At 36.8% G+C, this 12168-nt stretch overlaps 1 protein-coding gene across 5 annotated transcripts in view; it reads left to right on the top strand.

The window, feature by feature from the left end:
• Positions 1-2565: 2565 nt before the first annotated feature.
• HERC4 (HECT and RLD domain containing E3 ubiquitin protein ligase 4) overlaps positions 2566-12168 on the top strand; it is a 132175-nt gene continuing 122572 nt past the window's right edge. Inside the window, exons 1-4 of one of the 5 annotated variants that reach the window (XM_035724145.1) lie at positions 2566-2673; positions 3262-3418; positions 3771-3982; positions 5762-6066. In XM_035724145.1, the coding sequence (XP_035580038.1) occupies positions 5841-6066 (226 nt within the window). In that variant the 5' untranslated portion in view covers positions 2566-2673; positions 3262-3418; positions 3771-3982; positions 5762-5840. Of the gene's footprint in view, positions 2674-3261; positions 3419-3598; positions 3983-5761; positions 6067-10500; positions 10634-12168 lie in introns of those variants that run through there. The other 4 variants (XM_027591197.2, XR_003519386.2, XM_027591181.2 and 1 more) reach the window with 4 other exon arrangements.

Below are 12168 nucleotides of genomic sequence, written 5' to 3'. Positions count from 1 at the left end.
GTTAAGCAGCTGCCTTCGGCTCAGGTCATGATCCTGGAGTCCCGGGATCGAGTCCCACATCAGGCTTCCTGCTCAGCAGGGAGTCTGCTTCTCCCTCTGACCCTCTTCCCTCTCGTGCTCTCTATCTCTCATTCTTTCTCTCAAATAAATAAATAAAATCTTAAAAAAAAAGATATTTGGAATACAGCACTGAGTAAAAGAGACAAAATTCCCACCTTTATGGGGTTTTCATTGTAATGCAGGAGACAAAAGTTATCTATCTATATAATACAGCTGACCCTTAACAATGCAGGGGTTGGGGTGCTGATCACCTGCAGAGTCGAAAATCCGTGTATAACTTCTGACTCCCTAAAAACTTAATTACTAATAGCCTACTGTTGACCAGGAGTCTTACCAATGACATCAACAGTCGATTAACACATATTTTGTATATGTTTTATGTACTGTATTCTTACAATAAAGTAAGCTAGGGAAAAGAAAATACTATGTAAAAAGTCATAAGGAAAATACATTTACAGTACTTTACTGTAAAAAAATCATATAAGTGGACCCATGCAGTTCAAGCCTGTGCTGTTCAAGGTCAGCTGTATATATATATAGATTATATATAATTGATTATCTATTTTAAAACTTATCAAAATGTGGCATGCAATATAATAAATATAATAGTGTTACACAATAAAATATCAGGTAGTGATAATGGATATGAAAGAAAATAAACCATGATAAGATTCTAGAGGGGGGTAGTATTATGGATAGGGTGGTCAAGGAAGACTGGAAAGGCGACCAGTAGAGAAACAAATTAAGGAGGTGAGATGACATCCAGCACAAGCAGTATGGCTGGATGGAAAGTAGCAAGGGATAGAGTGGGACAGAATGAATACCTATTTTAGTGGTCCTTCAACAGTGTGGGCACTATTTTTTTTTTTAATGAAAATAACACAATAGGTAAAAGGTATTTTACATTTCTCCTAAATTAAAATTATATCATTATTGGTGAGATAAAGTGCTTTCCCAAATGTTTTATACCTTGTAGTTCAGGATAATATTAATAATAATAAAAGCTAATATAAAATATTTTCCATGAGAAAACAAGAAACACTGGTTTGACAGTGGTCAATTACATGTCCCCACAGTTGTTCCAACGTGCCTGTTCACCTGCCCCCCCACCCAACCCTTCTCTACTGGCTGCTGTTTTAAAGTCTGCCCTAACCCAAATTTGGATTTTTATTACAGATCTAAAGCTCTTTCGATTTTATACTGATTAAATCAGTACTGTAGTATATGAAAAAAAAAGCTAATATTTTCTAAACACTTGCCAGGTACAAGGTACTGTACATGTTACCTTATTAAATCCTCACAACCCAGTGAAATGTGGATTATTAACATTCTCAATCTATAGAATTGTGACTGAGAAGTAATTTTCTGTAAAATAGACCACTAATAAATGTCTGTAGGTGTCTTTGGGAGAATATAAGTTCAGAAGTCTGAGATGGTCTGTAGCCTCAGGCTCTGAATCCAGAGAACCAGCACCAGAGGCCGTACTCATCAATCTAATGTTGCTTTTATACAACAAATTTACATTATCTTAGTAGCCCTCTGAACCTATACTTATCTTAAAGATAATCACAGGTTGTTTTCTAAGATCTCGTACCATAGTTTCATAGATTTATAAGGTTAAAGCAAACATCTAGAAATGTCCTTTCCACTTTTTAACAAGCTTTAAGAATATTCCAGACAGAGATGCATCCATGTGGCAGAGACAGCTGTATACTAATTCATGCTTTCTCCTCCATAGTTTAAAGAAGTACCGGGAACTCAGACAGGTAGTATGTTTCCCAGTCCCCTTGCACCTAGATGTGTAGTTTTTGCAAATGTTATTGGTGCCGAAGTGGTATGTGGCACCTCCCCAACAAGGGTTTTAAGAGGCTCCCCTGTGCCTCCATCTCCCAAGGTTCCTGGAAATCAGTTTCATCACTTAGTGCGAACACTCAATTGGGCTGTTAAAATATAAAAGAAAATATACTTTCGTTATGTTAAGGCACTCAAATGTTAGTATTTATTTGTTGCAATATCAAGTACATATCTTAAAGATCCCAGATCCCATAACTTCCCCTTATATGATATATTGAGACATCAAGTCCTTAGGGTTAAAAGACAACAAAAGTCCAGGGCAATGAAGCTATCAAAACAAGAATAAAGTACGTTTTGTTAGAATCCCCACCACTCCCAATATTGAAATTATGCTTTCTTTGCTTAAGTATCTTGTCATTTTTATGCTTGTTTCTGTAACACACTGCTGTGAGTTGAGTTGGATCCCCCAATGAGATACACTTAACTCTAAATTCTAGTACCTGAAAATGTGACCTTATTTGGAAAGAGGGTCTTCGCAGATGTAATTCAGTTAAAAAGAGGTCATAATGGATCAGGGTGGGCCTTAACCCAATGAATGGTGTCCTTATAAGAGGGAAATTTGGACACAGACACACCAGGAATAATACCACATAGAGACAGAAGCAGAGATTACAGTGATGCATCTACAAACCAAGAAGTACCAAGGATTGTCAGCAACCCCCAAAGGTTAAAAATGTATGGAGGAGATTCTCTCCTGAGACCTCAAGAGAGAACCAATCCTGCTGCCACACTGTTTTCCAACTTCGGGCCTCCGTAACTGTGAGACAATAAATTTGTTTTAAGTCATCCAATTAATGATATTTTGTTATGGCAGCCCTAAAAGAATAATACACATACATATTTTAGCACAGGCATTTCCTAATCTGAAATACATTTTTCAACGAGATAAAGAAACTTGGTTTACTGAGGAATTCTTCCTAAATTCAACATTCACTCTGAAGTCACAGGTTCTAGCAAAGTCTAGCAAAATTTCAAGAGTGGCTTGTTTCAAGTTTTCCTCCTTTTAAAGAGACTGTTATGAAGACTGCCCTAGGAAAGCCAGACTTCGTTTTTATGAAGCAGGGACTCCAGTCATATGCATTGCTTAATTTTCCTGAATGAAGGAGGCCTTACACTGTATAAGTTTATCTTTCAGGCAGAGTGCAATATGATGGCAGCCATCACGACACTAACAGCTTGAACTGGTGGTGCTGATATATTTTTATGCCAGTAGGTTCAGTCATTGCTATGAATGTACCTGGCATCCTCAGATTAGCTCCAGTTGAGGCTAAGGGTAAAATAAAAGGCTTCAACCCGCCTTTATATTCGTATTTGTGATGTTTATCTGCCACTTCAAATTCTCCTCAGAAAAAGGCAGAATGAAATAATAGAGACGGGAACCTATGAGCAGAAAGACAACCAGCAAACGAAGGGATTTTCTTCACTACAATGCCAATCAGCGTGCCGAAGCTTTGTTACAAGACACGCCAAAGACCTCCACTCGCTTTCGCAAACTCCAGCTTCGGTAGTTGGCATTTTCCTCTTAAATCAACGCAAAGCACACACTACGCAGGCGCTCGAGTCGAGGTGCCCTGGGAGGATTCTGGCGCAGGCGCGCGCGCCGGGAAGTGAGGCGCGGGGGGGGGGGGGGGGGGGGGGAGGCTCGCGCGCGTGCTCTATGGTTCACTTCCGGCCTGCCCCTCCCCCTCCCCGCGTAGCTACCTTCCCCCTTTCCCTTCTCCTCCCGTCTCTTCCCCAACTCTCCCCACCCCTCGCGCTCTCCGCCCCGCTTGCCTCCTGTCCTTCCCCGCCCGCTCCATCCGGGTCGCTGACGGCTGTCTCTGGACTGGACAGCGGTGGCTGCTGCTTTTCTCTAGGTACCCGGTAAAGTTTCACAGGAGCCGGGGAGGGGAGCAGCGGAGCAGCAGAGCAGCGGCACCGACGCCGGAGGAACCCTGGTGTTCGCAGCCACTGGCAGAAGAAGGAGGGTTCAGGAGCTGGAGACCTGCCTCAGCTGCCGCGCTGCCTTGCTCTCTGGGGAGGCGCCGCCCCCCCGTCGCCCTGGGCTTCCCCTACCTGGAGAGGCTGGGTGAGTCGTTGCCCCGGTGGGTTCGGGGGCGTGTGACGGCGTTAGAGAGGGGGCAGGCCGGGCTGGGCGGATACAGGCCGGCTTGGCGCTGGGTGCTTTCTCAGCGCTTCCTCGGGGTGGGGGGCGGGGGACGGGGGACGAGGACTGTGTTGGTGCTCTCTGGCCGGGGGTGGGGGGGCTGGAATGTCGCACCTCCTTGGGGAAGGGCCTCCCTTCGACTGAGGGCTGCCGAAGTGCGGAGCCTTGTCGACCGGCCTCTGCGGCTGCTGCGAGCGGGCGGCTGCCGTAGTTGACTGGTCGGCCCGCGGGGTTGGGTGTGTGTAGACAATTTCTCTCCTGGTTCCCCTGGGCTGATCTGAGTGCATGTTCAGGGAATGATGGGAATAAAGTGCTTCTCATTCTCCTACCTGTTGCTGGCGAGAGCACGCCTTTCCCATACCTTCTGACTTTTTAAAGAAAAGGATGGTTAAACCTCATGCGCTGAAATCGGAGGTATTTTTCTGTCTGTTCTTAAAAAAAATACGGTTAGACAATGCAGAACTCTTGGGAACCATCGAGTTCTGATGTCCCCAAAGAATAAAATCAAACTTCTCTGAATGGATAGGTCATGGAATGGACAGCTTTGGCAATTGCTAGCCGGAACGTAGGAAAGTTGGGTTTTGAAACTTCTCAGGTTCTGTGTAAGGAATGTGGGTGACAACAACGGGAATAAGGCTGACTTCCTGTAATTGTTGTTTAGTAACGTGATGTATTTAAAAGTCTGTGTGGGTTTACATGAAGTGGACTTTTTGATACGTGTCTTTACAAGGGAAGAAATAATATTCAGTGTACTGGAAAATTCTACAGATTTCGCCACCAGACTACCGTGTCCCATCCCCCATTCCTGTTCTTGAAAAATCGGCAGTGGTAGGGTTATTTGCATTTTTTCCCATTTCCAAATACTTGTCACAGAGGTATAGATCGATACAGATTGCCCAGGAGAAATATTTTTCAGTCACGGTTACCATTCGTAATAGAAAATGTTGAATTTGGAGGAGCATCTTGATACTTAAACTACATATTTTGTTTTGTGAGTATATAATTATGTACGGTGACTTAGTTTTAAAATTAAATAAGTAGTGAGGTTGGAGTGTTACTATTTTGATTTGTAAAATACATCTTTGGAGGCGATTGTCTTAAGACTGAGGTTTGGCGAGAGAGAACCATACTTTTCTCCAGGGCCTATTGGTGTGGATACTTGGAAAATCATTTAAATTGTGGGAAATTTAAAGTTTCCATTATTGGTTTTATTTCTGTTACAAATAAGAACTTCAGTTGTTTGCTGATACAGAGGTAGGTATTAAAAGGTTTAATTATGATTTGAGGGAGATTGCAAGGTTTTATATTTGTGTAGTTGGCAGAATTTTTCACTGTGTATATACTTGATTTTGGGGGTAGTGGATAGATGTTTTATTTCTTGCTCAGAATAAAATGATTTAAAGTGAAGCAAAAATTAAGTTCATCAAAGTACTTAATGTTTCCATTAGATTGGTCTAACACAAGGTAGCAAAAAGTCGAAACTAGTTAATATGTTTTAAATTTTGCAAAGAATTTGAGTGAAATTTTCTGTAAATGTGTATTTTTAAAAATTCAACTGATTGGTTTTTTAAACTGGATGATACTTATGTAGTAAAATAGATCTCATGTTTACTATGTAGTAATTATTGTAGCATAGCACTTGAAAGAACAGTTATACATCGTTTCCTTTGAAGTCATCTTAACTTTTTTGTATCTCCTCAGACATAGGTATACCTCCAAATTTCCAGTGTTTCAGAAGGAAGTTTTTTATTGAAACTGGAAGACCAAAAGAATTACAAACATGTTGTGCTGGGGAAATGCATCTTTTGGACAGCTAGGTTTGGGTGGAATTGATGAAGAAATTGTACTAGAGCCCAGAAAAAGTGACTTTTTTATAAATAAAAAGGTCCGAGATGTGGGATGTGGACTCAGACATACAGTATTTGTTCTGGATGATGGAACAGTGTACACATGTGGATGTAATGATCTAGGACAGCTAGGTCATGAAAAATCCAGAAAGAAACCAGGTAAGTTGAAAAATTTTTGTTTGCTCTTTCTAATAATTTTATCATGTAAGTTTGAAATGTCAAATAATTTCCCTAGTCCTAAACCCATATTTTTTTTTATCAAGCTTTAAAAGCAAACTAGGAGTTAAATATATCCTTTACATTTGTATGCTTCGAAGTACTTGATGATTTTGTGGTTTCTATTATTTTAAACTACTGTTGTTATAAACCCTTATTGTATGAAGCTTTGGTTTCAGAATATTATGGTGTTGTAAAACAATAGAGAAAACCAGCATGCCGTGTGGATACCTTTTCTTTCGGACAGAGTATATAGGTATAGAGCATATAGAATGTAGGTCCTCTGTAATAAGTACTATTCAGCTACCTTGGCAGGTTTTAAATGCATAATTTATTGTGTTGTTTTCCATACATCAGAAAGAAAAGTAAATAAGATGGAAATTTGCCTAAAATATATCCTAATTTTTCTATTGTTCTCCTTATTGTAGTATATGAAATATAGAATTTTATTTGGTTTAGTTTGAAATATCTTTTATTCCCCTAATTTCATACTTTCAAGTAGCTGCACTAGCTATTAAAAGTTTTGTGACTATATGTCCTGATTTTGTAGTAGCCATATAAGCCAAATGTAAAATAATCTTTAGTGTAATGAGAATTTTGAGGAATTTGTTCTCATGTCATGTTCTCTTCCTGGATATAGACAGATTTTAAAAATAAGATATTACCAGACTTAGAAATATTGTTATGTGAATTTTGCTCTCAATTTTGATTACTAAAAGTTAATTCTTAAGATGGTAAAATCAGATAAGACCGCAGCTGTACTGATTTATAGTTTCTTCTTTTAACTCAAATAATGGCACTTAAGTATTTTCTATGGAATTATTTTTCTTTACCACTTCATTATTTAAGTGGTTTCTATTGTTAATCTACTTTTGAGAGGTTAATGTAGATATAAAATAGTAAGATATTAAATTTTAAGCATGTTATTCATCTTTCATATCATCTCACCACCATGCCAGACCTCACCTTTCTAACTTGTAAATACTGTATAGTTTTCATCCTTTCTTTGTTGGTAGGGTCTTAATCTTTTTCCTTCTGCCTTAATTTGTAATTTAAGTCTTTCGGATGAATGGTAGCAGTCCTTAATACAGTAGGTTTAATTATTGCAGAATTCAAGGTAAAGTGGCAGCTGTCTTGTACTCTACCTTACTAAGAATATTTTATGGAATCCTACCAGAATTTCATAATCTTAGGTATTGAGGTTGTCATGTGTAGACATGAATGGTAATTTATTGATATATATTTGCTATCACTGCTTCAGAGGCAGATGTATCCTTTACCTTTTTTGCTTAGCTTGGAATGCTGCCTCAAGTTGAGATTTTCATGGTTTTGGGGCTGTTGCTTTTTTTTATACTTAACATGCTCCACAGAAATAATTGAACAAATCTCTTTATTGCTTTAGTAATTTCTGAGAGGCTACAGAACAAGTAAAAAGTACAAAGCCAGCACATAGGAATTGCCAGTATAGTTACTGAAATTTACTTAAGTTTTAATTTTTTAAATCTTACTAAGCATCTATCTGTTTTGTGTCCAGGACAAGGGTAGACACTGTGCCACTGTGCATTAGTAGTATGTGTCTTTAACAGCTTTTAACTCTGTAGGTAAGATTCTGAGAAACTTAACTACCCAGGAGAGGTTTTTTTGTGGTCATGTTGACATTGTGATGATTGCATTGTGACATTTATATACCGTATTGATTCATCTTGGAAGCATTATTTGGTACTATAAAGTTGGGAGGGTGGGTTTACCTAATTTACAATACCTCTTCAGGATTGCCTTATTGTCCAGGGTACACTTATGGACTAGAAAAATGAAAAAGTCATGAACTTTGTCTTTGAAAAATTTGGAGTCTGGGTTGGGAGTTAAGGCATACATAAGTGAAATAGCTGGAGAGGATTGAAGGTTGACATGATATGATATGTCCCTTGAAACTGGGAAATTTTAATGATGGGAAATGTCATTGTGGGGTAGATTTCTGGGAGGAAATGAAGTCTTAATTTTAATTCAACCCCTGATCACATAAATAGCCAGAAAATAAATCTGGAGCTGAAAGTTTAGTTTTAAAGGAGAAGAGTCTGATCTTGAGAAAAACTTTTTACTGGAAGTCCAGGTTCAATGACACATTGAAGTATATCTGAGTTACAGAGGTAGGAGAAAGTAAAAGTTCAAAAGGAGGTAGTAGCTCTGATAGGGACTTTTCTTTTAACCTCAGTTTTGACTTCAGGTGTTAGAGTGGAAACTTCTAATGTCTTTAACTAAAATTATTTCCCTTGGGAATAATTCTTCAGTGATTTAAATAATTTAAATGTATTCCTTCCTTAACTTTTTTTTTTTTAATTTGTGAGTTTGAGGACTGAATTAGAAGATAAGGAATTCTTATTTAACTGGTTTTAAAGTTGTCTGTTAATTGAGTGAGTCTGATTGAATTTCTAGGACCATATAATAAACATAATTCATTTCATCAGAGCTTTAAACTGACAGCATACAGAAAGGAGGGAGCTAGGAATTGTTTCCTTGCAGATAATGGCTTTATAAGCATACTAAATACTCTATAATAAGGAGTGAAAGAGAAACAGGTCGTTTCATTCATTAAGAATAAGCTGTTCTTGAGAGTTATCATAACCTCCTGAAGGACTCAGGCTTACAGTATAGTAAATAGATTCAGCCTATGGCCTATTGGGAGAGGTTTTCATTCTGAAAATTTTAGGAACCACGTATCCTTTATTATACATCAGAAGTACAGATTGTGTCCATGTTCATCTCCGTTCTCTTGTATATGTATGCCCCTTGCTATCACTACTAGCTCTTTCTGATTATTTCCAGAGGCGTGAACATCTATTTCACTCTTGTGTATGTATTTTTCCTTCATAAGAATTTTTCAAAACTCTTTTTTAGCTAGTGGCTCTTAGTTTCTTAATTCATAGCTAACAGATAAAATATATCTGATCTTTAATGTGCTAGACCAGTTCATCTGAATAAATTGTTTTATTTTTATATTTCCTTCCAAATTCACTTCTGAAGATTTTAAGATAATGTATAGGAAGTGTACTTTTTTTTAACAAGATCATTTATTCACTCTTCAATCATAGGTATTTGGTAACCATGGTCCTAATGTTTAGCACATCTGTTTCCATTTATTTCATGTTAGAAATAGTACTAAATATTTTATGACCATGAATATGTAAAATAATGTGATATAGTCCTCTTAAAAAGGATTGTTTTGATAGTTTTTTTGTGGTTTACAGAGTTCTTTCAGTTAGATTATCTCATTTAATCCTCACAACAGTCTTGTATGGTAGCTAGGGCAGGTGTATTTTACAAATGAGGAAAACTGAAGTAAAATGAGATTAAAAGACTAACAATTAGTAGGCTAGGAAATGTTAAGGGAGCTCTCTAAATCCTGTGGTTTTACCTTTATCCCATGAAGGTTTTCACCTGCCATATTTAAAAAATAAAAAAATGTTTATTCACCTAGGAGGAAACTAGTTTCCATCAGTATTTTAATGTAATTCTGAGGGTTAAAAAAAAAAAAACTCTTAAAATTTTACTCTTTTATAACTAATGTTATACAGTGAAGATGTATTATCTCCTCCCTTCTGATGTATAAATTCAGAAGGAAGTCATTTTAGGAACTGTATAGAAGGTTGAGAGTCCTATTTTCAAGATGTAATATCATGCCAACATAAACTAAAAATACAAATATATGTAGTTCATTCCTTAACTGAAGACTAACTTGATTAGCAAAGTCAGCAGCCGATAAAGTTGTCAGTAGTATAAAATTTGTTGTAGCTTATGCTCAACTCTTCTACAGAGGTTGTAAAGATCATGAGCATTGATTCTTTTTCCTATATCTCAAAATGGTGATTTCTACTGTTGGGTCAGTCCATTGAAAGCATTTTGGTCACATAGCAGTAATTACTTGCTTGCCTTTTTGCTACATCATTTTCTGACTTGCTCTCTGTTCATAAAACATAAATCTGTAAATGAACTTCTTAAAATATAGTTGAAATATAAAAAGTAATATAGGAAAATAAATGTATAAATATGTGAAATAAAATTGTTCACTTAAGAGAAGATTAAAATTGCCAGATTATCCCACATGTTTCTTATTGAACCAAAGCATATAATACCAGAGAAGCTTATTATGTTTTATAATTCCTAGTTTTCATGATACCTTCTAAGGATGAGAAAGATGTGGATGATATGAAGACTTGAAAAAAGTAATTACTTGGGTCAGGAATGGAGGCTTGCTTTGGACACTTTACTTTGAGGAAGGTTAGTGTCCAAGAATCACAGTGTCAAGGGTAGGGAAAAAAAAAATCATAATGCAGATGACTACTGTTAGAGAGATGTATAATAATACTTTACTTTGTGTAGGACCCTACATCTGAGGAATTTCAAGAGCATTACACAATAACTCATGGTTCCTTTCAAAATGCTTGTGACACAATTTGCAAGAATTATCCTCATCTTAGGGGATAAATTTACGGAGAAATGGCAGCACAAGTTGGTAAGTAACTTGTCAAAACAGCAGGTGACTGGTGAACACCTATAAATTGAATCTGAAAATTTAAGTCTACCAGTCTCCTACCTTATTCACTAAATTGTTCTTATGTTTAGAATTATTTACAGTAATATCTTTTATTTGAGGCAGATCAAATACTAATTTGTTTCTTTGCCATTTTATGTGATGGCCTATTGAAATAAATCATTATTTTACCAAGATGCTTGCTTGTGTTAGCACTTTGGTACTTCATTATAACCTTGTGTGGTATGAGGCATATTTAAACAAAAAATTATGGTAATACCTAGCCTTTTCTCTTTCTTCTGTTATATATCATATTCTATTTCCCTTTGTTGTCTAATGCTTTGCTGTGCTACTATCCGAGATCCATAGTAACTGCCAGGTGTGATTGATTTGGTGTCAACATTGGAACTTGGATTAGTTATATTGTATTAAGCCTGCCATGTAGCTCTTTATAGGATGCATTGGTTTGATTCATGCTTTATAAAATCTTTAATCCATAAAGAAGGCAATAATGGATGCCTAATCTGAGCAGTCTAACAAATAGAGGCTTCTTTAGAGGACTTAGAACCAGTTAGTTTTTTGTTCGTCTTTGGTATATTGGTGTTTTTTATCTGATTGGTAGTGAACCACTTACTTTCCTTGAAAAAATAGGAGTATGGTAGATTTCAGTTTCCCAGTTTGGGGAGTTAGAAGGAATCCTTGTTGTAGGTGAAAGCTTAGGTGGTCTAGTTTCCATCATCTCCTTAGTAAGTGTTCTTAGGGTTCTGTGTTCCCAATATGTCATACAAATGTGTAGTACTATTAAAGCTCATTTCTTACAGACCCCATGTACTTTTAAAATTGCTTTGAAGAAATAAGTCTCACTTCATAGATATTTAGTTTTCCTAGGCTAGAAAGCATATCAGGTATTTGGGTATATATCAGGTATAGGTATATACATAGTAAAGAAAACCTAATAGAGGACATGTATTCATATATTGTTATAAGGGCTTTTTTGTGCTAGGATTGTGTTAGTGAGTAGAAAAGTGGGAAGCACTAATAAAGAAACCATATTAAAGAGCCCATGATTTATCTCCTTTCAGCTTCTATGGATCTTTTTCATGCTGATGGAATTAAGACAATAATTATTTATTAAGATACATAATTATCTTAATGAGTTGTGGTAGTTACTTTACATGCAAGAAAAACCTGTGCTGTGTATAAATGTGTTTTTGGAGTTATTGTTATTAAGAAGGGAAGTTTCTTGAATATTGGTGGCTCAGTCTTCAAACCATAATATTTTATTTGCATGGAATTATTCTTTTTTCTTCAGTTCCAGGATGGCAGAAGTTTGGTTTAGCTTTTGTTGGCCTTGTAGAAAATGTTCTAGAGTCCTTTAATATGTTTTTGACATTTTAAAATATCCTAATTATTTCCTTATTAATATCTGAGTTTAGTTTCATTTTTTTCCTTTGCTAAGTGTCCTGCTACTCAGAAATAACACATTTTTAGTTTATAGTTTTTTTCTAAAAGTATTT

This window comes from Zalophus californianus, chromosome 15, assembly GCF_009762305.2.
Source record: "Zalophus californianus isolate mZalCal1 chromosome 15, mZalCal1.pri.v2, whole genome shotgun sequence".
NCBI classification, from domain to species: Eukaryota; Metazoa; Chordata; class Mammalia; order Carnivora; family Otariidae; genus Zalophus; species Zalophus californianus.
The sequence above is the reverse complement of the archived record's forward strand: the minus strand, read 5'-3'. Positions and strand labels throughout refer to the sequence as shown.